We start from the raw sequence: 22,580 nt of genomic DNA, 5'->3' as shown, positions 1-22,580 counted from the left end.
TTTAAAGAACTTCACACTTTGGTACATTTTCCCTACCATTTTATGGATATCTGTGTAAATGGCATTTCGGTTTTAACTCTTGGAGTAGGCTATAACACGTTATATAACATTTATTTTTAAACATTTTATTATTATGTAGAAGACGTACGGTTGAATATAGCGAAGAAGAAAAAGCGACTGGAAAACATCTAGAGAGCAAACATTTTCCAAGGATCCTAAAACGGAACGAAATCCGTTTTTCGCTGGTGTAAAACGGCAAAATGTGGTGCATCCAGTCGAGCGGAGCACTGAGAGGAGCGGCTGAAGCGCGCCCCCTGCTGGCCGAACTAGAGAGACGGAAATGAAGGCCATCCAGTACCGTCTAGAGGCGCCGCACAGAGAGCAAGGACATGTGGGCGAGAACCGGTGGACTATGCCTTTTGTAGCTAGCTAGAAAGATACCGTCCATAAACCATATACGAAAACCTACCTGATCCACGACTCCGCACGTCAGACGAACGTCGTCTTTTCACCGACACTGGATTAAAAATGGCATTAATTTTGTTCTCGAGATGTCGAGCTCCGTTGACGAAATCTCCCAGATTCAGAAGAGGTAACGTTAGCCAACACCTATTATCTGTTTAGGTTTGTTTATTCTGTACATCTCTCGTTCTGGCATGGACAATGTTCCACAATGTGTGGTGTATTACTCACTTATAATGTATGGCGTTATAATAATGCCTTGTGTGTCAGACAGCAGCGTGTTCGTGCACTAAGGCTAGGCTGGCTTAGCTAGTAACTGTACGCCTGTCACATTTAGTTTGAAGATTACTTCTATATACATAGCCAATTATTACCTCCGCAGTTTCTATGTATCCAGTTAGGTTAACTAGCAGTAGTTTCAGGGGTGTTCGTCTCAAATATCTTCTCACACACTAAGAGCTAGCTGGCTCTCATCACTAACGACCTTAGACCCTCAGCTAATGTTAGCGGTGTCTGGTTAGCAGCTTTAAGACGCTGGCGAGATGTAACCGGCTAGCGAGCACACCAACACATCTACCAGGCTGTCAAATCCATGGCTGTTAGCTGGTTAAATCTTAGAGCCACAATAATATATGAAGGGACGCCCATAAGTAAAAGAAAACAGTAAGTTAGCTCGCAGGCTAATATTTGTGTGTGACAGTAGCGTCGCCGGCCGGCAGAGGTTCGACGTGCTAATAAGCTGCTGGGATTTGTCTTGTGTGTGAGGACACGCTAGCTACGGGGGTGATGTACAGAAAGAGTGAACGTGTAACTGCCACTACACTACACTATCTTCTGCAGTCACATTGGTACCACACAGGGTTATTTGAGGACAAGGTTTTACCCCGTGTGTTGCTCTAGTGTCATTACACATAGCCAGCCTACCCCCCGGCGTAGCTGAGGGGAATAAGCGGGCCACCTCAAGGCCCCCGTTCAGCCTGATGGACTCTCGGGTAGCGCTGGTAATACTGGCCTAAACGCCAAATAAACCTGCGAATTTAGTTTAAAAGGTGCGTGTGTAATAGTGCTTGTGCTCATGGAAGTGTACAGTGATGGTTATGTGGTAGTGTCATGCCCCCATAGCTGCGGTCTATGTGTGTGTTGTTAGTTTCACGTAGCAATAACATCAAATCTATAGATACAGAAGGCGTTCACATGTTTCCTTAAATTCAGAAAATCTGATTAGACTACCATCAAATATTATCAAGATCATGGAAAAAACAAAAAACGATTTCCTTGAATTTTAATATCTGTAGTTCAAATATAAAGTAATCTTTAAAAGTTAATGATCATGTTTTAGCTATTCCCAAATTGACCAGTTAGTGTATGCAGTCATTTCTTGTACAAATCTAAAATGTATTTTTTTCAAATATTTATACATGCTTTAAAATATAATTATAATGCATAGTAACATGGCATTTCTAGTGTTTACATTAGCCTCTCTCACAAGTGCAATTCTACACGCACACAGAACCTGGTCATATACTGAAAATAGGGAGTCTTCTGACTTCTGAAAACTATGTTCTGCAAATGCTTTTAACCCTATCAAATGCTGTGCTTTCTTAGTTGTTTCAAAAGTTGCCTTACTTTCTGCAATTTATTAATAAGGTTTCATGCAAACAGATAAGTAACCTTATTCAGAATTTTTCCTTCACTGATTCAAAAGTGATCTGATGATTTACATGTGTTGTCCAAGAGAAATGGAGTGGTCAGTGTGCCATAGTTCAAATGGACATGTTTTAAGTAAAACATTGCTACATAATAAGTTGAATGTGATGTGATACAAAAATTGCCAATTGATAAGCAAAAACATTGAGTGATGCTACAGTAGATAAAATCTTTTTTCATTTATCTACATATCTTTGTCTGTCTATTCATCAGTTCAACTTGTTTAACAAGTCTACATCTTTAACTGAATTTGTGTTTTTAAAATGTGGCTAGTAAAGTACATTCATGAAATGATTTCTTTCCTACATATAAAATCTGATGGGGTGTTGGAAAGATTTCATATTTAACATTCATTGTTGGCTGTGGCTATAACAACAACTGTAGCAAGTACAAAGGGCTGTACATTTTGGCATCGTGTAAGAGAGCAGCCTCTAGAAATGTTTGTTCAGCGGTAAGACTCAGGTAACCACTCAAAGTTTCCTTCAGAGAGTTCCAAGCGTCTCATGTGGTCTAGTTGTCTTGGTCTCCATTTGGGTCCCAAAGAGGCCTTATTCAGGCTGTTCTTATAAATGGGATATTCCAGCAACAATATGTGTAATGTTATGCTACTTTTTGGTTGTCTGTTAGTTGCTATACAATGTACGCACCTTTTTAGAATAAGTTATTTAAAAACGTGTTCTTCTAAAACGGCACTGTTAGTATGGTGTGTTGCATTATGCGCCATACGTCTTGTATGGGAAGTTACTTTGGTCAGTTCCGAATAATTCCCTCTGTTAGTTCCACGTCCTAAGAAGGCTGAGACTGTTCCTGAATATGGACAGGGACCTTAGATTGATTGTGTAAACCCCAGAGTCGGTTTAGTAATACATTCTCAGTGGAAATCTGAAGATGTGGTCCCCATGGCAACAGGAATCCAAGCACCACATAACTATTTAGAGCTAAGTTAGCTAGATCACTGCTCAAATATTTTAAGCCTTTTTGGACTTGACCCTGTTCATAGTATATTGGGGCACCGTGTCAGACCCTGTTCACATACAGTATATTTTACCCATGAACATTCAACCAATTGATCAGGATGAGCGTGTGTGTGAACCTAAACTTCAGTGTGTCATGGAAGTTGATCTGGTGACTTGCTGGGATTGAGCTCCAGACATGATACTGTAGGCAGCATCCCTTCCTCATTTGGACCCGTATGTGAACCAAAGATAGAACACTTTGCCCAACATTGCAAAGCAGCAAAAACAAAATTAAGTTATTAATTTATTAAATGAACACTCACTGTAGTAGGTTTACCCAGCCTTAGATTGCAGAACTTTTAGGCTGTGTGTGGACCTGCTGAACACTCTGTGTTCTCACCATGGGCTGCAAGTGTGAAAAGGGGGAATCTGCCTGCGTTAGTGAAACAGTCCAGGCAATTCTTGGAAAGGAGATAAGCACCATGTTACCATGGGGACAGAGATTCCCGTCATGAATAGGCTTACCCTTAGGACCCTGGGGACACTGGAGTTCTGAGGTCAGATTCAGTAAAGGAAAGAAAGGAGACAGCAGGAAATGAACCCTGCAGAAACTAATGATGTCCTGATAACAGTGAGGCTAAGGTGTACTTAGGTTCCTTTACTAACAATGTGGTAGGGTGGGTGAATATTTATTCTGCTTAAATTAGACTTTAGGTGATCCCAAAACTTGCTGCTTTAGGACAGCTGGACCAGAAGTCTTGCAGATACCACGCTATTGAGGGAGAATTGACCGCAGAAGGTTGAGGACCACACAGGATTGGCCTGTAAATTCAGACAAATGATTATTGTTTCAGGAATTGCGGTGGTAAACAGTATTATGTTACAAATTGAATTCCAAAGGACCCTGCGTAAGTTACAGGTCTACGTGTTTTGTACTCATGACAGCCAGTGGTCATTGGACTGTTTTTGCATGTATGCTTGTTTGGAGACCAAAATACTGCTGAACTGGCACGTGGACGCCCTTCTGGATAAGCAGTCTTCACTTTATCAGAGGGCGGACGCAGGTCACCTACCGTGGTCTCTTTGTTTCATTTGCATGGCATGGTTAAATAAAGCCAGCTATATGTGACAATAGAAAACAATATAATGATGTTGTCTAGAAACATGATACTGTTTGTAGAATGTTTGTTGTTTCTCTCATTCGGGAGACTAAAATGGGACTGTTTGCTCTGGTGGTCACAGTACAGTACTGTGTATGTCCTGCAGGACCTGGGTGTGTATGTCCTGCAGGACCTGGGTGTGTGTGTCCTGCAGGACCTGCTCTCAAGACCAGGTGTGGCTGCTGCTGTCCTTTATTCAGGACAACCTTTAGGTTGAGTGTCCTTCCCCTGGTTTCCATTGTATTAATCAGCCACTGAGTTGTTTTCCATTTGCAAATATAACTTTTCCATGTTTGACTGGTTTGACAGAGTGAAGTCTGGTGTTTTAAAGCCTGACTTCATGAGATTGCCTTCCAGAGGTCGATGTAGTGTTGGGCTGAGTGGAGCCCAGGGTCGGCGCCAGAACATATACAGTGAGGGGGCGTCAGAAAATTTCGGGGGTGGCGAACATAAGTTGTTGGGGGGGGGGGGGGGGGGGGGGGGGGGGGGGGGGGGGGGGGGGTTGGCGAACGTAAGTTGTTTATTGAGCGGGGGGGGTGGCGTGTAATGATTGATGAGCGGCCGAGGGGGTGCGATTGCTGTAAAATAAATGGGTCTTATTATTTACATTGAGGGGGCGGGACACCTCGCCTGAGGGGGCGACGCCCCCATTCGCCCCCCCGTGGCGCCGGCCCTGGTGGAGCCACACCTGATTGGTCTTCGTGTTTCCTGCACTCATCTTAAAACAAGGCAGGGAGGATAATGGCTTGAAGGCCATTGGTTCTTATGTATTCTAAATGGCAGAATGATTGCCGAGAACCGTAATGAGCCAGGCACTGCTAACATGCTCTGACCGGTACCTCAGTGTCTTTCTCCTCTTCAGAACATGAGAGTTCATTATTAGTGATGACAGGTATTCAGTATGGGAGAAAATTACAGCAGTTGTATTGTATGACCGAGGCACCGGTCTCAGTTACATTAATTACTGTTGCGGTGGCTGCTGGTTTTGTGTGAGTGAATTGTACTATGAGAGTCTGCATGTGTCTTGGTTTGCACGCCCATGTGTGATAAATATATCGTAGAGAGAAGAGTCCCCATCCCTCTACTGTAGCATCGACACTCGCTGGTAATTCCAATCATTACGCCAGTAAGTAGTGATTCCCATATATTTGGCTGGCACGTTACCTGAAGCTAAACATTAGAACAACAGCTCCGCCCTTACCTACGCCGACCACCTTTAAAAGACGCCTTCTAGGAAAGGAAAGGCCAGAGAGGGGGAGAGTTCCATCTCTGCAGGACGCGCAGAGAAAAGACAGCCTGCCTGGGAGGCTGTGACGTAGCAGCCGCTGTTAAAATGCTACAGCTGTAGGTGGATCTACCCGAAACAGTGCTAGACCCTCTCAAGTGCCTTCAAAGTTATGGAAGACCTATTGCATATTCCATCTTATTTCATGCTTCATCTTTGGTTAAGCGTAGATCTCTGTAGCACAGTCAAGGTTTTGGATTATGCTAACATGCACATTTGCCTAACAAAAATGTCACTTTAGAGTTATTTGTGCTTATAATGACCGGATCAGTTGGAAGCTCAATATATTCGTATCAACATTATTGTTAATTGAGGATACACACTCTTCTGGTATAAAGTTTACCAGCAGAGGTGATGACCTTAGTCAGCCTGAGCCCAATCACTGTTCTCACATGACCCGTCTGGACGAGACATGATTTCAAAGTTGGGTTCCTTTATGTCCCTGCATAACGAAAATTACATTGCTATTTTTTTTTCTTTTCAGTATGGTTGCATTTAGGAGTAGTTTAAAACCCAACATTGTCATTTTGTCCACCGATATATTAAGCTACATAAGGAAAAACATCAGCAGTAATGAGAAATTGCTGCAGTGCTGTTCCTAAATGAACATGTGAAGTCCGTACCCACCCTCGCATGCTCCCATTTTAGACATTTCAACATCATAAAATAATCTAACTGGAGCGTGTGCAACAGAACATGTGCCTTAGCTTACACAGGGACTCACTGCGTCACAGCTGTCATTTATGTTCGGGTCCATTTCAGCTAGTTTGGCTTTATGAACTCTGAGTTGCTCCAGGATGGGCACATTTTGCTCATATCTATGCTTTCTCCCAGGAGCATCGTGTAAATTCAACCCCCCGTGCAGACTTTACTCTAGTAAGATTCATACCGAGACATGAGGCCTAGTTGGCCCTGCGTGTTTCATAATGGTTGCTTTTGTTGAGACTTCTTCCTATGACATTTGGATGGATGAACCTGGAGATTCGAGAGAGAGAGAGAGAGAGAGAGAGAGAGACAGAACACAAACCTGGAAATGTTCAAATGATTGCTGTTCCTAACAGAATACACACACAAAGACAAAATATATACAGGAGATTTGTAATTAGCTTAACAACTACAGGTGCTGATAAAGAACAGCTAAAGTGTGGTAAAATGTAAAAATGTAGGTGCTTCTTAATTTTAGATTCTAGATTTAGGTTAAATCTTAAGTTATAAACAACCTGTAATTTTATTTCCAGGGTTACGTATGAAGAAAACGAGGTCAGTCAGAGCAGCTGTCAGAGGGGCTTGTTTGGAAACCACAGAGTGTCTAGTATGGCAGTGTTTTGAGGAAACGGGTTTAGTGGAAACAGGTGTTTGGAGGTATGACGCTCTATTTTGAAGAGGTTTGGTATATCTGAGTGATTTGGTGTATCTGAGACTGCTGGAGCATGGGCCTTCACCACAATGTGGTTTAAAATGGGCCGATACGAGACTGGTTTCTCCTGGGAGCAGTGGTACAAACAGCTACCATGGTTTCAGGATGAGGGTACAGTCCTGGGTGCCTTCTCTCCTGGCTGATATTGTTTTATGGATATTGGTTTTAAGGTCACATCTGTGTCCTTGACACAGGAGCGTAACATATGATCCCTAATGACAGCCATGTAGTTGGCCAGGCTTAGCATTACGCCATGTGTCATTAATCCATGCACTGGTCACTTCCAAATTCCTAAATACAGACAAATGGCAGGAGGCCACCCTCCACAATGAGGCAAAGCCAATAAGAGAAAAACTTCTCGCCACCAGTCAGAATACAACAGTTTCCACAAGGTTCCACAGTGTTGCACTGGTGCAGAAGCTTCCTGATAAACTCTAGCCATTTATCTCTAATTTCTCAAGCCTTTCCTGTGTGGTTTTGTGATTCAGTGGTGCTGGGAGAGACCGTGAAAGCGGTCTGTTTGTTTGAGCTTCCACGACCTGTCAGCTGATGGATGCACAAGTCATTACTCCTTTTGTTGTATTTGGTCTAAACATGGGCCAGATGATTCTGTTTTCAGAGTTTGGTACCAGAATGGTACAGAGATGGTCACAGCCCAGTCCACTGACTCCTGTATATGAATACATGTTTGATAGGGCTTTGGTTGAAAGTTTGAAAATAACTCTGTGATAAACAAAGTTGTCCTTTCCAACACGTCTGTATTGTTCTTGGCTATTAGTTTATGTCAAAGTAGGGGCAGTGGCTTTACGTATAACCCTAACCTGTCTCTCTAGAAGAGCAGAGCAGCTTCACGTCTAACCCTAACACGTCTCTCTAGAAGAGCAGAGCAGCTTCACGTCTAACCCTAACACGTCTCTCTAGAAGAGCAGAGCAGCTTCACGTCTAACCCTAACACGTCTCTCTAGAAGAGCAGAGCAGCTTCACGTCTAACCCTAACACGTCTCTCTAGAAGAGCAGAGCAGCTTCACGTCTAACCCTAACCCGTCTCTCTAGAAGAGCAGAGCAGCTTCACATTTAACCCTAACCCGTCTCTCTAGAAGAGCAGAGCAGCTTCACGTTTAACCCTAACCCGTCTCTCTAGAAGAGCAGAGCAGCTTCACTCTAGAAGAGACGGAAGCTCTAGAAGGAGCTGAGCAGCTTCAGCGTTTGCTGGTGGGAGAGCGTAGGCGATAACTTTCCTGCCTCTTCATGAAAACCCTGCCTACTTTTACCAGGCCAGGCACAGTGTAAATCTGCTGATTTGGTGAAAGCCCAACCCAGTTTAGATCTTCCACGGAGCACTAGCAGTTATGAAAGATGAACTAAAGGCCAAGATGGTATCTGTGAGATTTCCGTTAATAAAGGTCACACCCATGGATGACTGTGTGGTATTAAGTCGTGTGTGTGCACCCCACCTAATTCCTTTTCTTCTCTTTCAGGGAAGCTCACAGACGGAGCATGTTTCAGCTGTGCTGCTCTCCGGCTCACTGCATATAGGTAACCGAAACTGAAGGGAACTTTGAAACTGTGAAAAGAGTGTGTCCACCAGCACAGCTCTGCTTTTTAATCACCTCACACTCTCGCCTGAGAACTCACCACACACTTCACACAAGCTGTAGCAACAGTCAGCGAAGATAAGCTGTGCACAAAAATGTTTACTTTGAACTTAAATGGCTAAATACTTTCCGAGAGGTTAGATGTGATGTCTGAGTTTGATGGTGTACAGGTTGATGTGGGGTTCTCTTCACAGTCCTGATGATCTCAGTGGAGGTGTGCGCCTGTCCCAGGATCACACCGCCCTGCATCGCCGCTCCCTGGCTAGCACGTCCCGCCTCTGTTCCGTCCTGTCACCTGACCCCACCCTACAGCGCCATTCCTTCTCCCATTGGATGATAGCTTGGCCCCGGGCTACGTCCACACGTGGCGTGCACACTTCAGGCCGTCTATACGACGACTCGAAGGTGGAGCGCTCGCTGCGTTCACTGAAGGACCGGAACAAGAAGCTGGAGGAAGGCGGGCCCGTCTACAGCCCCGCGGTGGACCCGGAGCGGGCTCGCCACTCGCTGACGCAGCGGGTCATAGACGAGGTGAAACACTACTACCACGGCTTCCGCTTGCTCTGGATCGACACGGCCATCGCCGGACGCATGCTGTGGAGAGTGCTGAACGGACAGGTGCTCTCCCGTCGAGAGAGGAGACAGGTGAACGCACACCCACACGCGCCCCCCCCCCCATTCTCCCGAGTAGATTCTACGTCGGAATGTCGTCAGTGTCTCGTCCCATCTGTTTGTCTCCATGTCATGTAATTGACTCTTGTGGAGAAGTTATGCGCTAAAATGTATTTGATCTGGCCACGCGTGGTTTTATGAAAAGCCCGCAAGCCCTGACCTGATCGCTTCCTGCGCTGAAGGATTTCGGTCGGCGTCACGCAGTCTTCGCGGAGGAGTCGTTTAATGAGCGCTTGAACCCTGCTGTTTGGGAGGGAGGCGGTTTGGTCCTCACGGTGGCCGTAAGCCCAGAGGACCGGCAGCGCCGCCGACCCGCAGCAGACCATTGGGGAGGAGGAAGAGTGCAAGAGGAAGAGTGGATGCGGGCCAAGGCTGGGCTCAGCCAAAGGCCGACACGCTGCCCGCTCTTCCTTCCTCGCCCCCCCCCTTCACCTCCCCGCTGCACTTCTCTCCGTCTTCCTTCCTCGCCCCCCACTTCACCTCCCCGCTGCACTTCTCTCCGTCTTCCTTCCTCGCCCCCCACTTCACCTCCCCGCTGCACTTCTCTCCGTCTTCCTTCCTCGCCCCCCCCCTTCACCTCCCCGCTGCACTTCTCTCCGTCTTCCTTCCTCGCCCCCCCACTTCACCTCCCCGCTGCACTTCTCTCCGTCTTCCTTCCTCGCCCCCCCCTTCACCTCCCCGCTGCACTTCTCTCCGTCTTCCTTCCTCGCCCCCCCACTTCACCTCCCCGCTGCACTTCTCTCCGTCTTCCTTCCTCGCCCCCCCCTTCACCTCCCCGCTGCACTTCTCTCCGTCTTCCTTCCTCGCCCCCCCCTTCACCTCCCCGCTGCACTTCTCTCCGTCTTCCTTCCTCGCCCCCCCCTTCACCTCCCCGCTGCACTTCTCTCCGTCTTCCTTCCTCGCCCCCCCCCCTTCACCTCCCCGCTGCACTTCTCTCCGTCTTCCTTCCTCGCCCTCCCCTTCACCTCCCCGCTGCACTTCTCTCCGTCTTCCTTCCTCGCCCCCCCACTTCACCTCCCCGCTGCACTTCTCTCCGTCTTCCTTCCTCGCCCCCCACTTCACCTCCCCGCTGCACTTCTCTCCGTCTTCCTTCCTCGCCCCCCCCTTCACCTCCCCGCTGCACTTCTCTCCGTCTTCCTTCCTCGCCCCCCACTTCACCTCCCCGCTGCACTTCTCTCCGTCTTCCTTCCTCGCCCCCCCCTTCACCTCCCCGCTGCACTTCTCTCCGTCTTCCTTCCTCGCCCCCCCCCTTCACCTCCCCGCTGCACTTCTCTCCGTCTTCCTTCCTCGCCCCCCCACTTCACCTCCCCGCTGCACTTCTCTCCGTCTTCCTTCCTCGCCCCCCCCTTCACCTCCCCGCTGCACTTCTCTCTGTCTTCCTTCCTCGCCCCCCACTTCACCTCCCCGCTGCACTTCTCTCCGTCTTCCTTCCGGTACACTTGGTCTGGAGCTCTGCTCTATTGGACTAATGATTGACTGCCCTACACAGGGCCTCTATGGTGGCATGCTGTCCTGAACTAAAGCCCGTGTGTCTTGTCTCTTGGCCTGGTGCCCCGTGAGTGCTGTGGTAATGTTATATCCCTCTCGGAGCTGCCGGCAGTCTGGTGGAGGTCAGAGAGAGGTCGGCTAAGGCCCCCGCATAAACCGAAACTAGCGTTAGTGTTAGCATCACAGTCACCGTTAGCACGTTCCCCTCCCCCTTAGGTTGTAGCATGTTTCAAATCGGAGCAAACCGCCATTTTCTGTACTCAGTTCTGACTTATTTTTGCAATATTACCATGGAGTCTTTGGAGAGACGCCTTTGAAAACAACCCTGGAAGATATTGTGCTTATCCTGAGTCTCCTAGTCTCACCCTTGTGCTTGTAATATGAGTGAAACCATATTGTTAGCAGTCATTTTAGCATCTCTAGCATATATCATGCTTATGTCATACTGCTCTATGTTCCATTCCAGAGAGATCTGTGCTGAGGTTGTGTTTATTGCCTGAAGTCCTGCCAGACTAGGCCCCCTCTTTCTCTCAGTGACTCATACAGCTGTAATTAATGGATAAATAGCTGCTGTCTGTCATCACTCCACAGTAGTTACACCGGATTACACAATCATTCTTGGTTTCCCTGTCATTATGATGAGCAGACCTGACTGCCATAGTATCAAATAATCACATTACCCTCACGTAGTAACACAATAATCCACAGTAATATCTTCAGTGCCAGAACAATGAGCACATTGCTTCTAGCTCCTTAGTAGTATAGCCAATGTTGTGTCTCTAAGTAGTTAATGAAGTTGGTCTCAGGCTGAAATTTGTACTTTTCTTCACATTAAATGGAAGCGATTTACGTGCTTGATTTATAGTTGCGAGATTTTTTTTTTGAACGTAGTTTTAAACCGTAGTTACAAAATCATCACAGCTTATGGTTTTAAACCGTGACACTGAAATGCTGGCACAGGTGTTCTGGTATAAAGTTTCATTGAATGTAGTTTACAGGAACGGACTCGAGTAGATTTACCTCAGAGTGACTGTAGTACAGTATGTAAATGTTTGTTGTAGTCCTTCAGCCTTCATGTGGGCTTTTCTTTGTGAAACGCAGGTTAAAGGCCTCACACATGGCGTCAGCCCCAGTTAGCATCTCCCCCAGACCCCTACTGCCCCTCCCCCATCACACATGCTCATTCTCATTCAGTCTTAAGGCCCTTGATTTGATGCCCCCTCTTATCCACCCCCTGTTCTGCCTCCACTCCCCCTGTCCTGCTAAAGCCATCAAACCTAATACCTTTCTTTCACTTTCTATCCTTTTTTTATCTCTCCTCCCCCCCAAGCAGAGGTGATATACATGTCAATGGAGAAAACACAAAAGTCTTTTCAGCATGCCTGGCTTGGTTCTTACAGGACCCCTGACAGGTGGAGAGAGGGTGGAGGAACCTTCGGCTAAAGCTGTATTCTCTGATGTAGCATCCCAGTTTGTGTTGAGGGTGTTGGGGTTTCATACGTGGAGGGGCAGTCTTACGTGGAGGGGCGGTCTTACGTGGAGGGGCGGTCTTACGTGGAGGGGCGGTCTTACGTGGAGGGGCGGTCTTACGGGAACGGGCGGTCATATGGGAAGAGGCGGTTATACGTGGAGGGGTGATTGGTCACCTTATTGCTCTAGTTAGTCAGCAGTGGTCAGCAGTGTCCTGTTGTTCGTGCTGGAGATGAGTGGAGACTTAAAGAGGATGACCAAGCATGACGGGAAGGAGGGAAGAGAGGAGGGGGAGGGGTGGGCCATACGACCCCAGCACCAGGGCCTACAGCACCAGGGCCTACAGCACCAGGGCCTACAGCACCAGGGCCTACAGCCTTCTTACTATAAGCAGCCCTGCATCTCTCCAGAATGATCCACTCACTTATTCAACTGGGTGGTAAAATGGAAAGACTTTAGTTATAACCTAAATAAAAAGTTATGAAATTGTCACATTCAGTAATAGTAAAGCTCATATTTTGACCATCACTTGGCTCTAGAGATATTAGTTTGATTACAGATAGCTCTTGATGACATGAGCATTGATTCATGGATTTGAAAATCATGACTGTAGAGCTAAATCAACGTGTGCACGAGACTAAAGAGCAAAGCTAAGTCTTTCCTCATATAATAGACGTTTTTTTTCTGACACGGTGTGCATTACGTTATACGTTTGCAGTTTCTGAGGACGTGTGCCGACGTGTTCCGCCTCCTGCCCTTCCTGGTCTTCATCATCGTCCCCTTCATGGAGTTCCTCCTCCCTGTTGCTCTCAAGCTGTTCCCCAACATGCTCCCGTCCACGTTCGAGACCCAGTCCAAGAAGGTACAGTGAACGTCCCCTCCCCCACGTCACCAAGTGCTCGCGTGTGCGTTCACGAGCTCTGTACTTTTCCGTCTGTGCTGCTTAATGCGCGTTGGAGGTCGAAGATGGCCGGAGACGTCATCGTGGTCTTTCACCTACAGTCCGAGGTCGATGTTCAGAACTTCTTTCGTGCCGTGTATCCGTGGTAGAAATGCTGTGTGGCGGTCATGGTGAGTGGGCAGCGGTGTGTTGTGTGCTGTAGGAGGAGCGTCTGAAGAAGGAGCTGCGAGTCAAGCTGGAGATGGCCAAGTTCCTGCAGGACACTGTGGAGGAGATCGCGCTGAGGAACAAGGCCGACAAAGGCAACGTCACCGAGGAGTTTTCAACCTTCTTCCAGAAGGTAAAACATCAGCATCCCTATAAGAGCAAAAACAGGAGTCAAAAAGGCTTTAATGCGCAAAGTGGTGAACACGCAACACGAGGCCAAACCACACAAATTAAGGAAGACGGGCAGGATCAACAAACAACATTGACCCAATCAGAATATTTGAATCTTAACCTTTTAGTCAGCATGTCCTCATTTGAATCTTACTATTCCTGAACTATAGAAAACGTGGCACGTGTTTTAATGCGTGTAGAATGTGGTGAGTCATCCAGCCAGTACACAGCAGCGTTTCCCCACCCATTCGTATCAAACGCTCTACACTGCCCCCGTGTGGCCATACTGTAGAAATACTCAATTAACACAAATCATTTTTTATTATTTTTTTTAAGTCTTTGAACGTTTTCTGTCTTTGTTTCTCCTCCCCCGTGACAGATCCGGGACTCTGGCGAGAGGCCCAGTAATGAGGAGATCATCCGCTTCTCCAAGCTGTTTGAGGATGAGCTGACCCTGGACAACCTGACACGCCCCCAGCTGGTGGCGCTGTGCCGGCTCTTGGAGTTACGCTCCATCGGGACCAACAACTTCCTGCGTTTCCAGCTCCTCCTGAAGCTCCGCGCCATCCGCGCCGACGACAAGGTGCCCCGCCCCTCGGAGGCCACACCCCCCCCCAGGGCACGGGCCCGCCCCTCCGCGCTGCGTTTGACGCTGTGATCTTGTGCCCTCAGCTGATTGCGGAGGAGGGAGTGGACAGCCTGAGCGTGATGGAGCTGCAGGCGGCGTGCCGGGTGCGGGGCATGCGGGCGCTGGGCGTGACGGAGGACAGGCTACGAGACCAGCTCAAGCAGGTAGCGCACACCGCTCACCTTTGTCAGGACTATGGAGGGATTACCCCGGGGGCCAACTCTGTGGTGGGTTCCATGCACGTGTTTCGCAGCTGCAGTGACGTGTGTGTGTGTGTGTGTGTGTGTGTGTGTGTGTGTGTGTGTGTGTCCCCGTCCGTCCAGTGGCTGGAGCTGCATCTGAACCAGCACATCCCCACCTCCCTGCTGCTGCTGTCCAGGGCCATGTACCTCCCGGACACGCTGTCCCCCGCCGACCAGCTGAAGACCACACTGCAGACGCTGCCCGAGATAGTGGTGAGTGTCGTCCACCTCCGCCAGCAGCTGCTGTGTTGCAGACAGGTGTGAGGGGGACAGTGTGAGACGCACCCAGGCCATCTTATTCTCTGTGTAAACTATGAAGTGTATTTTACTCCACCTACGTTGGTATGGAGCAGAGTGAAATGATCTTTTTGAGGCCTGGCAGAGCAAGATTTAGACTGTGGCTGAGAAATGTGGCTCAGGACCTACTGCCATGTCACGGCCTCGGGGGGGAACGCTGCACTATGCAGAGCTCTGATTGGGCAGTCTAAGCTCTTGGTGTCATTTGTCCATAGAGCACTTGTGTCATTTGCATATCGGAAGAAATCGGTGTTGCTAGAGTGCCAATGTAAAAGTATGGAAATATCTTTCTGTATGTTACTTCAGTATCATTTAATGACGCGTGTGTGTTTTACCAGACTAAAGAAGCCCAGGTGAAGGTGGCGGAGCTCGACTTCTCCACAGTGGATAATAAGACTAAGGTGGAGGCCATGCTGCAGGAGGAGGCCGCTATCCGCCAGGAGCACAAGGAGAGGGAGCTGGAGAGGCTGGCCGACGCTGCAGAGAAAGCCAAGGAGCAGGTGAGGATGCCCTCACTGACCCAGGAACAGTGCCTGCCCAACTCTTACTGCCTGCGCTTTATGTGTCTCGGGTGGTATGCTGTGTTGAGAACAGCCCTAGCTAGTACGACTTGTACTTAAATTTTGGATTAATCAGTGTAATTTTTGGATAAATGTGAAGCTGTGTGATTAATGGAGCGGCCAGGGGTGACAGCACCAATGTAAGAGTGTGTGTGTGTGTGTGTGTGTGTGTGTGTGTGTGTGTGTGTGTGTGTGTGTGTGTGTGTGTGTGTGTGCGCGCGCGCGTTTATAGGCTGAGCTGGTGGATGTGAAGGCAGAAATGCCAGCAGACGCTCAACCTACACTGGACATGGCGAGCCAAGCAGAGACATTACGAGACACAGCACCCGTGCTAGAAGGCATTCAAGTAAGGAACACACACACCTCACAAGACCTCAGCTTTTGTCTGAATTAGTTCATTGTTTTTAAAGATTGTGTGAGGCTGATTCAGCACCTGACCGTTGCTCTCCTGCCATAAACTCACTCCACGCTGCTGAAGTTCATTACAACTTTCTTTCTTCCCTAAAGATTGTCTGTTTGCTGCAAAGCTGCACTAATTACAGGAGTTCTGTACAAGTTTACACACACACACATTATTAAAGATAATCAGAAGACTGTGGTCAGGCCATTAGAAGTTCCTGGACTCATGTGGCAGTCTCTTCCAATCTGGCTCACAGCAGATCCACAGAGATACTAAAAACATCTTAAAACACGTCTTTATAGGCTATAAACCTCACCAGCCCAAACAGTCCAGCCAACTCCGACTGTTCAATAAACATTTAGCTTTCATCAGCTCTTCAAAATTTGTGGAAAACCTTTATAGTGTAACATTAAAGTTATTTAAATCAGAAATAGCAGGCTGGATGTTGAACAATAACTACAAAACTCTTAAGCTTTATATTTACTTTGCTGTTGGATTATCCAGTTCCTCAACTCCTGCGGCTTCAACTGACTGATTTCTTCAGCTTGTGTGCTGTGCTGTGTGTTGTGTTACTGTGCTGTGTGTTGTGTTGATATGTTTTCTTCATGCTGTCTTCAGTTTGAGCAGTGGCAGCTGTTTATGTGTCTTCACTGATCTAAACTCTCAGGCCTATTTGCTCTTCATAATTCAGTAACAGTCTAAGCAACAATCCAAGTCCATAAAACTGATCTAGATATCTCTTCAATCTGGTGAGTTGGTGTAGTTATACACACCAGACTGTTGGGTTTTAACTCTCCAGGGCGAGGAGATCACCAAAGAGGAGATCGACCTACTGAGTGATGCCTGCACCAAACTGAAGGAGCAGAAGAGGCTCCTCACCAAAGAGAAGGAGGAGCTTGAGGAGCTGAAGGATGACGTGCAGGAGTACAGTGAGGTGAGAACCACTCTGGAGGTGCTGAAGGATAATGTGTAGGAGTACAGTGAGGTGAGAACCACTCTGGAGGTGTTGAAGGATGACGTGTAGGAGTACAGTGAGGTGAGGTGCCGGGCCATCCTGCAGGCACATGAGTCTGTAAGACTCTGTGAGGTTTACTTTTTGCACACTAGAGGGCGCTCTCTCTCTTTGGGAACATTGTTCTGTTAATATCTTGGTCAACCTTTAGTGATTTCACTAACTAATTAGGCCCCCTCTACACATGTTGATGTAGAACTTTATAAGAATACATTATAAGCCGTTGGCCCTGAGAAAGTCTCTTCAGCCTTCAGTCTTCCAGACGTGTTAATATAAGGAGTGACTCACGTTGATGTATGAAACAAAGGCTGAAGGTGAAGTGGCTGCTTCCTGCTCTTCATCAGGACCTGGAGGAGATCAAGAAGGAGCTGTCCAAGACGGGCCAGGAGAAGGAGGTGGAGGAGTCGAAGGCCAGCCAGCGCTTGTCCCGCCGGGTTAACCGCATGATCAGCCGCATGGAGAAGATCGTCACAGAACTGGAGAAAGACAAGCAGGTGCTGGACGGGCAGACGGACACGGGGACGGCGCCACCTGCTGGGTAAGACAGGAAGACATTTGTTTGATTACTCAAGTGTTCCCACATGTGTCTGCTAGCACAGTTTGGAGGTAAACCCATGTTTGTGCATGCATGTGTGTGCTCTTTGTGTATTTCTTTATGACCGTATTGGGTGGGTAATACAGGCTGGGAAATCATGGGAAATAGTGTTCACTTACAATGATCCTCGGTAAAATGGTATCTTCCATATGTCCTCAGTAAAATGGTATCTTCCATATGTCCTCAGTAAAATGGTATCCTCAGTAAAATGTTTGAACCCAATGTCAGGCTCTAAACATATAAGAGGGTCCTCGTTAAATTAATAGCTCCCTTTTGTTATTTTTTTTATAGATTGTTCTTTGAGAAACATAATGACTTAAGCAGGTAAGAAAAGGAGCGCTGGGGCCCAGGGGGGGTTATTATTGGGGAGCGGAGGCACTGTGCCTGGGGGGGGGGTCTCTTGCAGAGGCACCGTGCCTGGGGGGGTCTCTAGCAGAGGTACCGTGCCTTGGGGGGGGGGGGGGGGGGGGGGGGGGGGGGGGTCTCTTGCAGAGGCACCGTGCCGGGGGCGTGCCTTGCCTGCCAATCGTTTATACACATCATTAATATGGACTTCATTTTTTCCCCCGGTGTGGCCAATTCATCCTGTTTTTCATTTTAATCACTTGTCATTAATTCAGCTTGTGATTTGATAACTGGGAGCGATTTCCCTAAATTCTGCATGTCGGATGGATCCAGTCGATCATTTTATGACCGTCACACAACAGCTTCTCACGCACCCTTACATAGGCAATCAACATGCTGCAGAGTTTAGAGGTCTCTCTGCTCCCGTCTTCCCCATTAAACCTTCATGAGGACTGGCAGTTAGACGCCCTGCTTGTGTGCCACATCTCTCCAAACGTGTGTGCTGGGCCAGAGGAACTACAGATGCACAGGCGTCTCCCCCCTCGGGTGTTGAGAACCGTGGTCCAATCAGATAAGGCCTGATCTCACACATCTGGAGTGTTCAGTGCTGGTGACACAGAGCAGTAGACCCTAACGGTTAAGCACTACTGTTTTTATAGAGACCTCCATCTCTCTTTTGCTACTCCTCCTTTTCTGCTAAATGGATGTACCAAGTTCTTAAAATGTCATTTTGTCATTCAGAAATTTAGTGTGGCACAGGAAAATACAGCAGACTTGGTTATTAAATCACAAGTTACGTAGAGGTGAATTCTGTGCGTTCCATTGAAGAGGCAGTACACGATTGGCTCATGGGCCAGCCTGCTCCTCCTCCACCATCTCATCTTCATTGTTGGCAAGTAACTGTTTCCTGTATGCAGTATGTTCCTCTCCTGTAGGGAGAACCTGATCAGCATCAACGAGCTCATCGCCATCATGAAGCAGATCCAGAACATTCCGGAACACAAGCTGCTCAGCATCGCCGACTCCCTGGACGAAAACAAGGACGGCAAGATAGACATTGATGATGTTATCAAGGTAACGGGAGGAGGCGGTGAACCGTGGGAGATAAAAGACACGTCTCTGTGGCTCCTGTGTCTCTGCAGGGCTGCCAGCCTCCGCTCGTATAACGTCGTCTTTGGCCCTTGCACTTTCTGACCTCTTGAGCTCTTCCTGTTCTCTCCGTACTGGTGCTAACGAGCTAACGAGGTGTGTTTTCCCCGTGTGTTTGCGTTAGGTGGTGGGACTGATCGATAAGGAGGACGTGGACATTTCCACCACGCAGGTGGCCGAGATCATGGCTCTGCTGCAGAAGGAGGAGAAGCTGGTGGAGAAGGAGAAGGCCAAGGAGAAGGCCGAGAAGGAGCAGGCAGCTCAAGTGCAGAGCTAAGCCCAGCACGGCGAGCTTCCTGTGGGGCGGGAGGAGCAGGAGGGGGACCCTGGAGCCACTGGGACTGGAGCTTCTCTGGTTTCATACTTGAAAAGAAGTTCAATTATAAACATTGAGAAATTACTTTCATGTCATCCACTAACCATTAGCAGGCAGATATGGTCCAACATCCTGTCAGCTGGGTCACTTTTTTTTTTTTTTTTTGCATGCCATCATCCTCGTCAGCATTCCGCTGCTGTTCCTCTCATTCACATTCAGTCGCCTTTGTTATTTAAATCGTTCACACCAGAATTACTTGCAGAAGTACTTGACTGTAGCTCAGGTGATCCATGAGCATATCTGTCCAATAACCAAAGAGGCGAAATTACTAAGGTACTGTAGAGAACCTGAGCTCAAGGCTGTGACCTGTTTCGAATTGATCTGGTTTCCAGAATAGCTCCCTGCATGAGAACATGCCTGGCAGCCTGTGTCTGTGAGGACCTCTGGTGTTTTCTTATTACTCAATTGTGTCCTTGTGTGAACAAAATCTCAATAATTGGAAAAAATCTAAAGCTTCATTCATTACACAGCCGCCATTTCTCCCTTAAATAATCTGTATTATTTGCAGTGCTTTGTTTCCCCATCTCTTGCTGAAACACAGAATCTTCCACACAGAAGTGCAGTTAGCCTTGGAGCGGACGCTAACTCCAGACTCCTGCCCCGCTAGGCTGACGGGCCGCGTGACTGCGCAGGACAGAGCTGAGGGAGAGAGCTGTTAGGTGCCTGAAGTGTGCGTGTGGATGTGTTTGTTTGGATAAGTGAAGATGGAGAGCTCCTCGCCGAGCAGACGGGGTCTGTGCAGGGTTGGCCTCGCACCCAGCATGGCGAGGCCAGTCTGGGTACAGTCAGCCTGAGCACGGGCCCAACACACGCGCCATACATGGAGAGGGTAGCGAGTAGCAGCCCTCGCGTTTGCGCGTGCACGCTCTCGCACGGATACGCTGGCCCCCCTCCGTCGGCGTGGAGCCTACTTGCGCAGGGCACACCAGACAGTACATATATCATCCCCAGCCCCAAACATGTCATCCAGACAGATCCGTGTCTGACCTTGTAGCCTCGTCTGTGTTGCGTCAGACAGTGAGGATCCAAAGACGAGACGCGGCTGGAGTCGACGTGAGAAGGTCAGAGGTCATCCCTCACCACGGTGTCAGTCTGTGGTTAGGCCTTATTAAACCACACGCATTAATTGCTCTGCACGTTCACATACGACTATGCTTAAAGATATGTTATGCTCATATTTGATTGCACTGATTTTTTTCATGCTTTTTAAGATGATTTGGCGGAGATGAACTAGACTCTGGTTTAAGTAATACCAAGTTCATTGAGGTATGGGGAGAGCTGGGGCACCTTGTTATGGTGCAGATTCAAGCATAGGAGAAAGACCCTAGTGTTCCCTCCCTGGTCACAGCCACTGCACTGGAGCAGAACTCACGTGTGTTTCGCTGCAGAGCTGCATGTAGGTTTGGGTTATTGACTCTTGCCCAGTCTCCCTATTGGCTCTCTTACACTAGGTGAGACTAGAATTGCGGTGTAGGACAAGCGGGTGTTTTGGACTGCGAAGTGAAGTGTGTCCCCCTAAAGGACAGGAGGCAGTTATGAAGCTTGTGTCGGAGTCTTCCATCCACGTGTCCTCAAAGGCAGCAGCGTTGAGTTCAGCTCGGCCCGGCCCTCTAGGGCCACTCTGGAGCTGTGGTGGTTCCTCAGTGAGTGCGTGTGCAGTGCAGCTGCAGGGTTTAACCTTCGCCTTGGCACCCCCCCCTGCACGTTTTTCTTACTAACAACAAACTAAACAGGCAGACAGAATATCTTTAAACATGGCACCAAATACTCGAATGTCTGAACCGGGTTTGGGGGGAGGGGGGGGGGCATGTTGCTGTTGACTTTTAATTTAATTAATTTATTTTCTTATTGCCAAGGTTGCTGAATATCTGAAATAAGGCCTGTACTTCTGTCCTCTAATATGTTATTTATTTTTAAGAGGTACAGGTATGAAATAAAGAGATCAAATATCTTATTGGTATTAATTTTGAGAACCACTCATAAAGCAGAGTAACACTCTATTTTTTTAGGTTTACTACAATTGATGTAGCTGATGATATGGAAGCTTATGATTTTACCCAAATTAATTCTGATGTAAATATACTCGTGTATACTCAAATATACTCGGATATACTTAATTCTCATACAGTTGATATGAGGAGTATAAATAAATAAAAAGCAGTACAGTAAATCAGTGCTTGCTGGTGTACCAATTCTTTTGATTTATGCAGACATCATCCATCCATATTTCAGTGGTTGTTTATTGTTTTGTTTTCTTTGCTCTTTCATTCTCTACATTCCTTCATTCATGCTCTGGGTTACCTTGCTTCCATATAATTGGACTGTAATATTTGACCTCTGTGACTACATTGGAATGCCCTTACAGCCCAGACCCCCCCCCCCCACCGCCAGACGTCCCTTGAGCGGATGGCTGGGTTTGGTCCAGCAGTAGCCAGAGGTGGCGCTAGCGTGGACGTGTGTATCTGTATGTCTGGTGCTTTCCCTGGGCCAGCGCATACTGGCAGCGTATTGGGGGTAGCTGGACCAGAACGAGAGAGAAACGGCACAGTTGTGAGAAGATGTTATCAAGCTATATCTAAAGAAGTGGGTGTTTCTAAGAAGGACAAATGAGCCTCTTCTGGAGGTCTTATCTAAGACTTTTTTCAACTTTCTTTTTTGTTGGTCTTATGAACCACAGAGTGTAAAAATGATATGATTTGCACATCTTTAAGAAGATGTTTCTTCACAAAGACATCATATTGAAAATGTATGTACTGATTGCTAAACAGGGAACGTTCACGGGTCTAGACATGAAACCCAGGGCTGGAAAATAGGCCATTATCAGAAAGTGCATGTAGATACACCATTTGAGATTGTTGATGAGGTAAAACATTCTTCTCGGCTCCAGAGGACTGAGGCAGGTTTGTATTCTCAACCCTGAATGTCATAGTAGTTTTCAACAGGTGAGCTTAGCTATACACACACACACACACACACATTACTTTAGTAAAAGTAGAAATGCACTACCAAAATCAAACCGCAGTACTTGAGAGAAAGTGACGCCTGCCTGCTACCAATACTATTATTTCTTATGTTCATTTGAATGTGCATGGTGCAGTAGGAAATGATCACACCATGGTGTACATGGAGGTTTTCTATTATTGGCTGTTAGCCACGCCCACAGTCTGCCTTCACAAACATACAACTGAACATCACTGATGTAGCCAACTAGCAACTGATTTGTACTATTTGCACTGGCTCTTGGAGGCTGATGTTCCTTTAATGACTTGGCAGGCAAAGAAAACCTTGTAAGAATGACCAATTTACATATTTGAACATGGAGCTGAAACATCCTGTTTAAATATGCCATGGAAGGAAATATGTGGTAAGAATCAATAGTGGATGAAACTTTCCTTTGACTATTTATTTTCTTTAATGATAACATTTCTGTTAGTTTTCATGATTGCAAGTCATAATTTGTATAACCTTGTAATTTGTCCTCATTC

The 22,580-nt window shown here is 47.4% G+C and overlaps 1 protein-coding gene across 4 annotated transcripts; it reads left to right on the top strand.

Moving 5' to 3' along the window:
- Positions 1-336: 336 nt before the first annotated feature.
- Positions 337-21,265, top strand: letm1 (leucine zipper-EF-hand containing transmembrane protein 1). Of its 4 annotated transcripts, none has more exons than XM_076974429.1 (15): positions 337-592; positions 8,466-8,523; positions 8,777-9,227; positions 12,931-13,074; positions 13,316-13,453; positions 13,871-14,074; positions 14,164-14,283; positions 14,443-14,574; positions 14,997-15,158; positions 15,451-15,564; positions 16,418-16,552; positions 16,975-17,168; positions 17,517-17,549; positions 18,488-18,644; positions 18,844-21,265. In XM_076974429.1, exons 1-15 carry the CDS (start codon positions 529-531, stop codon positions 18,994-18,996), a joined length of 2,259 nt encoding a protein of 752 aa, XP_076830544.1. In that variant the 5' UTR covers positions 337-528; the 3' UTR covers positions 18,997-21,265. The 4 variants fall into 4 exon arrangements, with proteins under 4 accessions (XP_076830544.1, XP_076830545.1, XP_076830547.1 ...); XM_076974430.1 differs by having other exon boundaries at positions 338-592; positions 18,506-18,644; XM_076974432.1 differs by lacking the exon at positions 17,517-17,549 and having other exon boundaries at positions 338-592; positions 18,506-18,644.
- Positions 21,266-22,580: the final 1,315 nt, after the last annotated feature.

The sequence above is a fragment of the Brachyhypopomus gauderio genome, chromosome 15 (genome assembly GCF_052324685.1).
Source record: "Brachyhypopomus gauderio isolate BG-103 chromosome 15, BGAUD_0.2, whole genome shotgun sequence".
Lineage (NCBI taxonomy): Eukaryota > Metazoa > Chordata > Actinopteri > Gymnotiformes > Hypopomidae > Brachyhypopomus > Brachyhypopomus gauderio.
The sequence above is the reverse complement of the archived record's forward strand: the minus strand, read 5'-3'. Positions and strand labels throughout refer to the sequence as shown.

What these genes read in the sequence shown, in the direction of transcription:
- letm1 (XM_076974429.1), top strand. Translation starts at nt 529, where the DNA reads ATGGCATTAATTTTGTTCTCGAGATGTCGAGCTCCGTTGACGAAATCT. An exon ending in TCGAGACCCAGTCCAAGAAG is followed by an intron (nt 13,075 to 13,315) that starts GTACAGTGAACG and finishes TGTGTGCTGTAG; the next exon opens with GAGGAGCGTCTGAAGAAGGA. An exon ending in GGGACGGCGCCACCTGCTGG is followed by an intron (nt 17,169 to 17,516) that starts GTAAGACAGGAA and finishes TTTTTTTTATAG; the next exon opens with ATTGTTCTTTGAGAAACATA.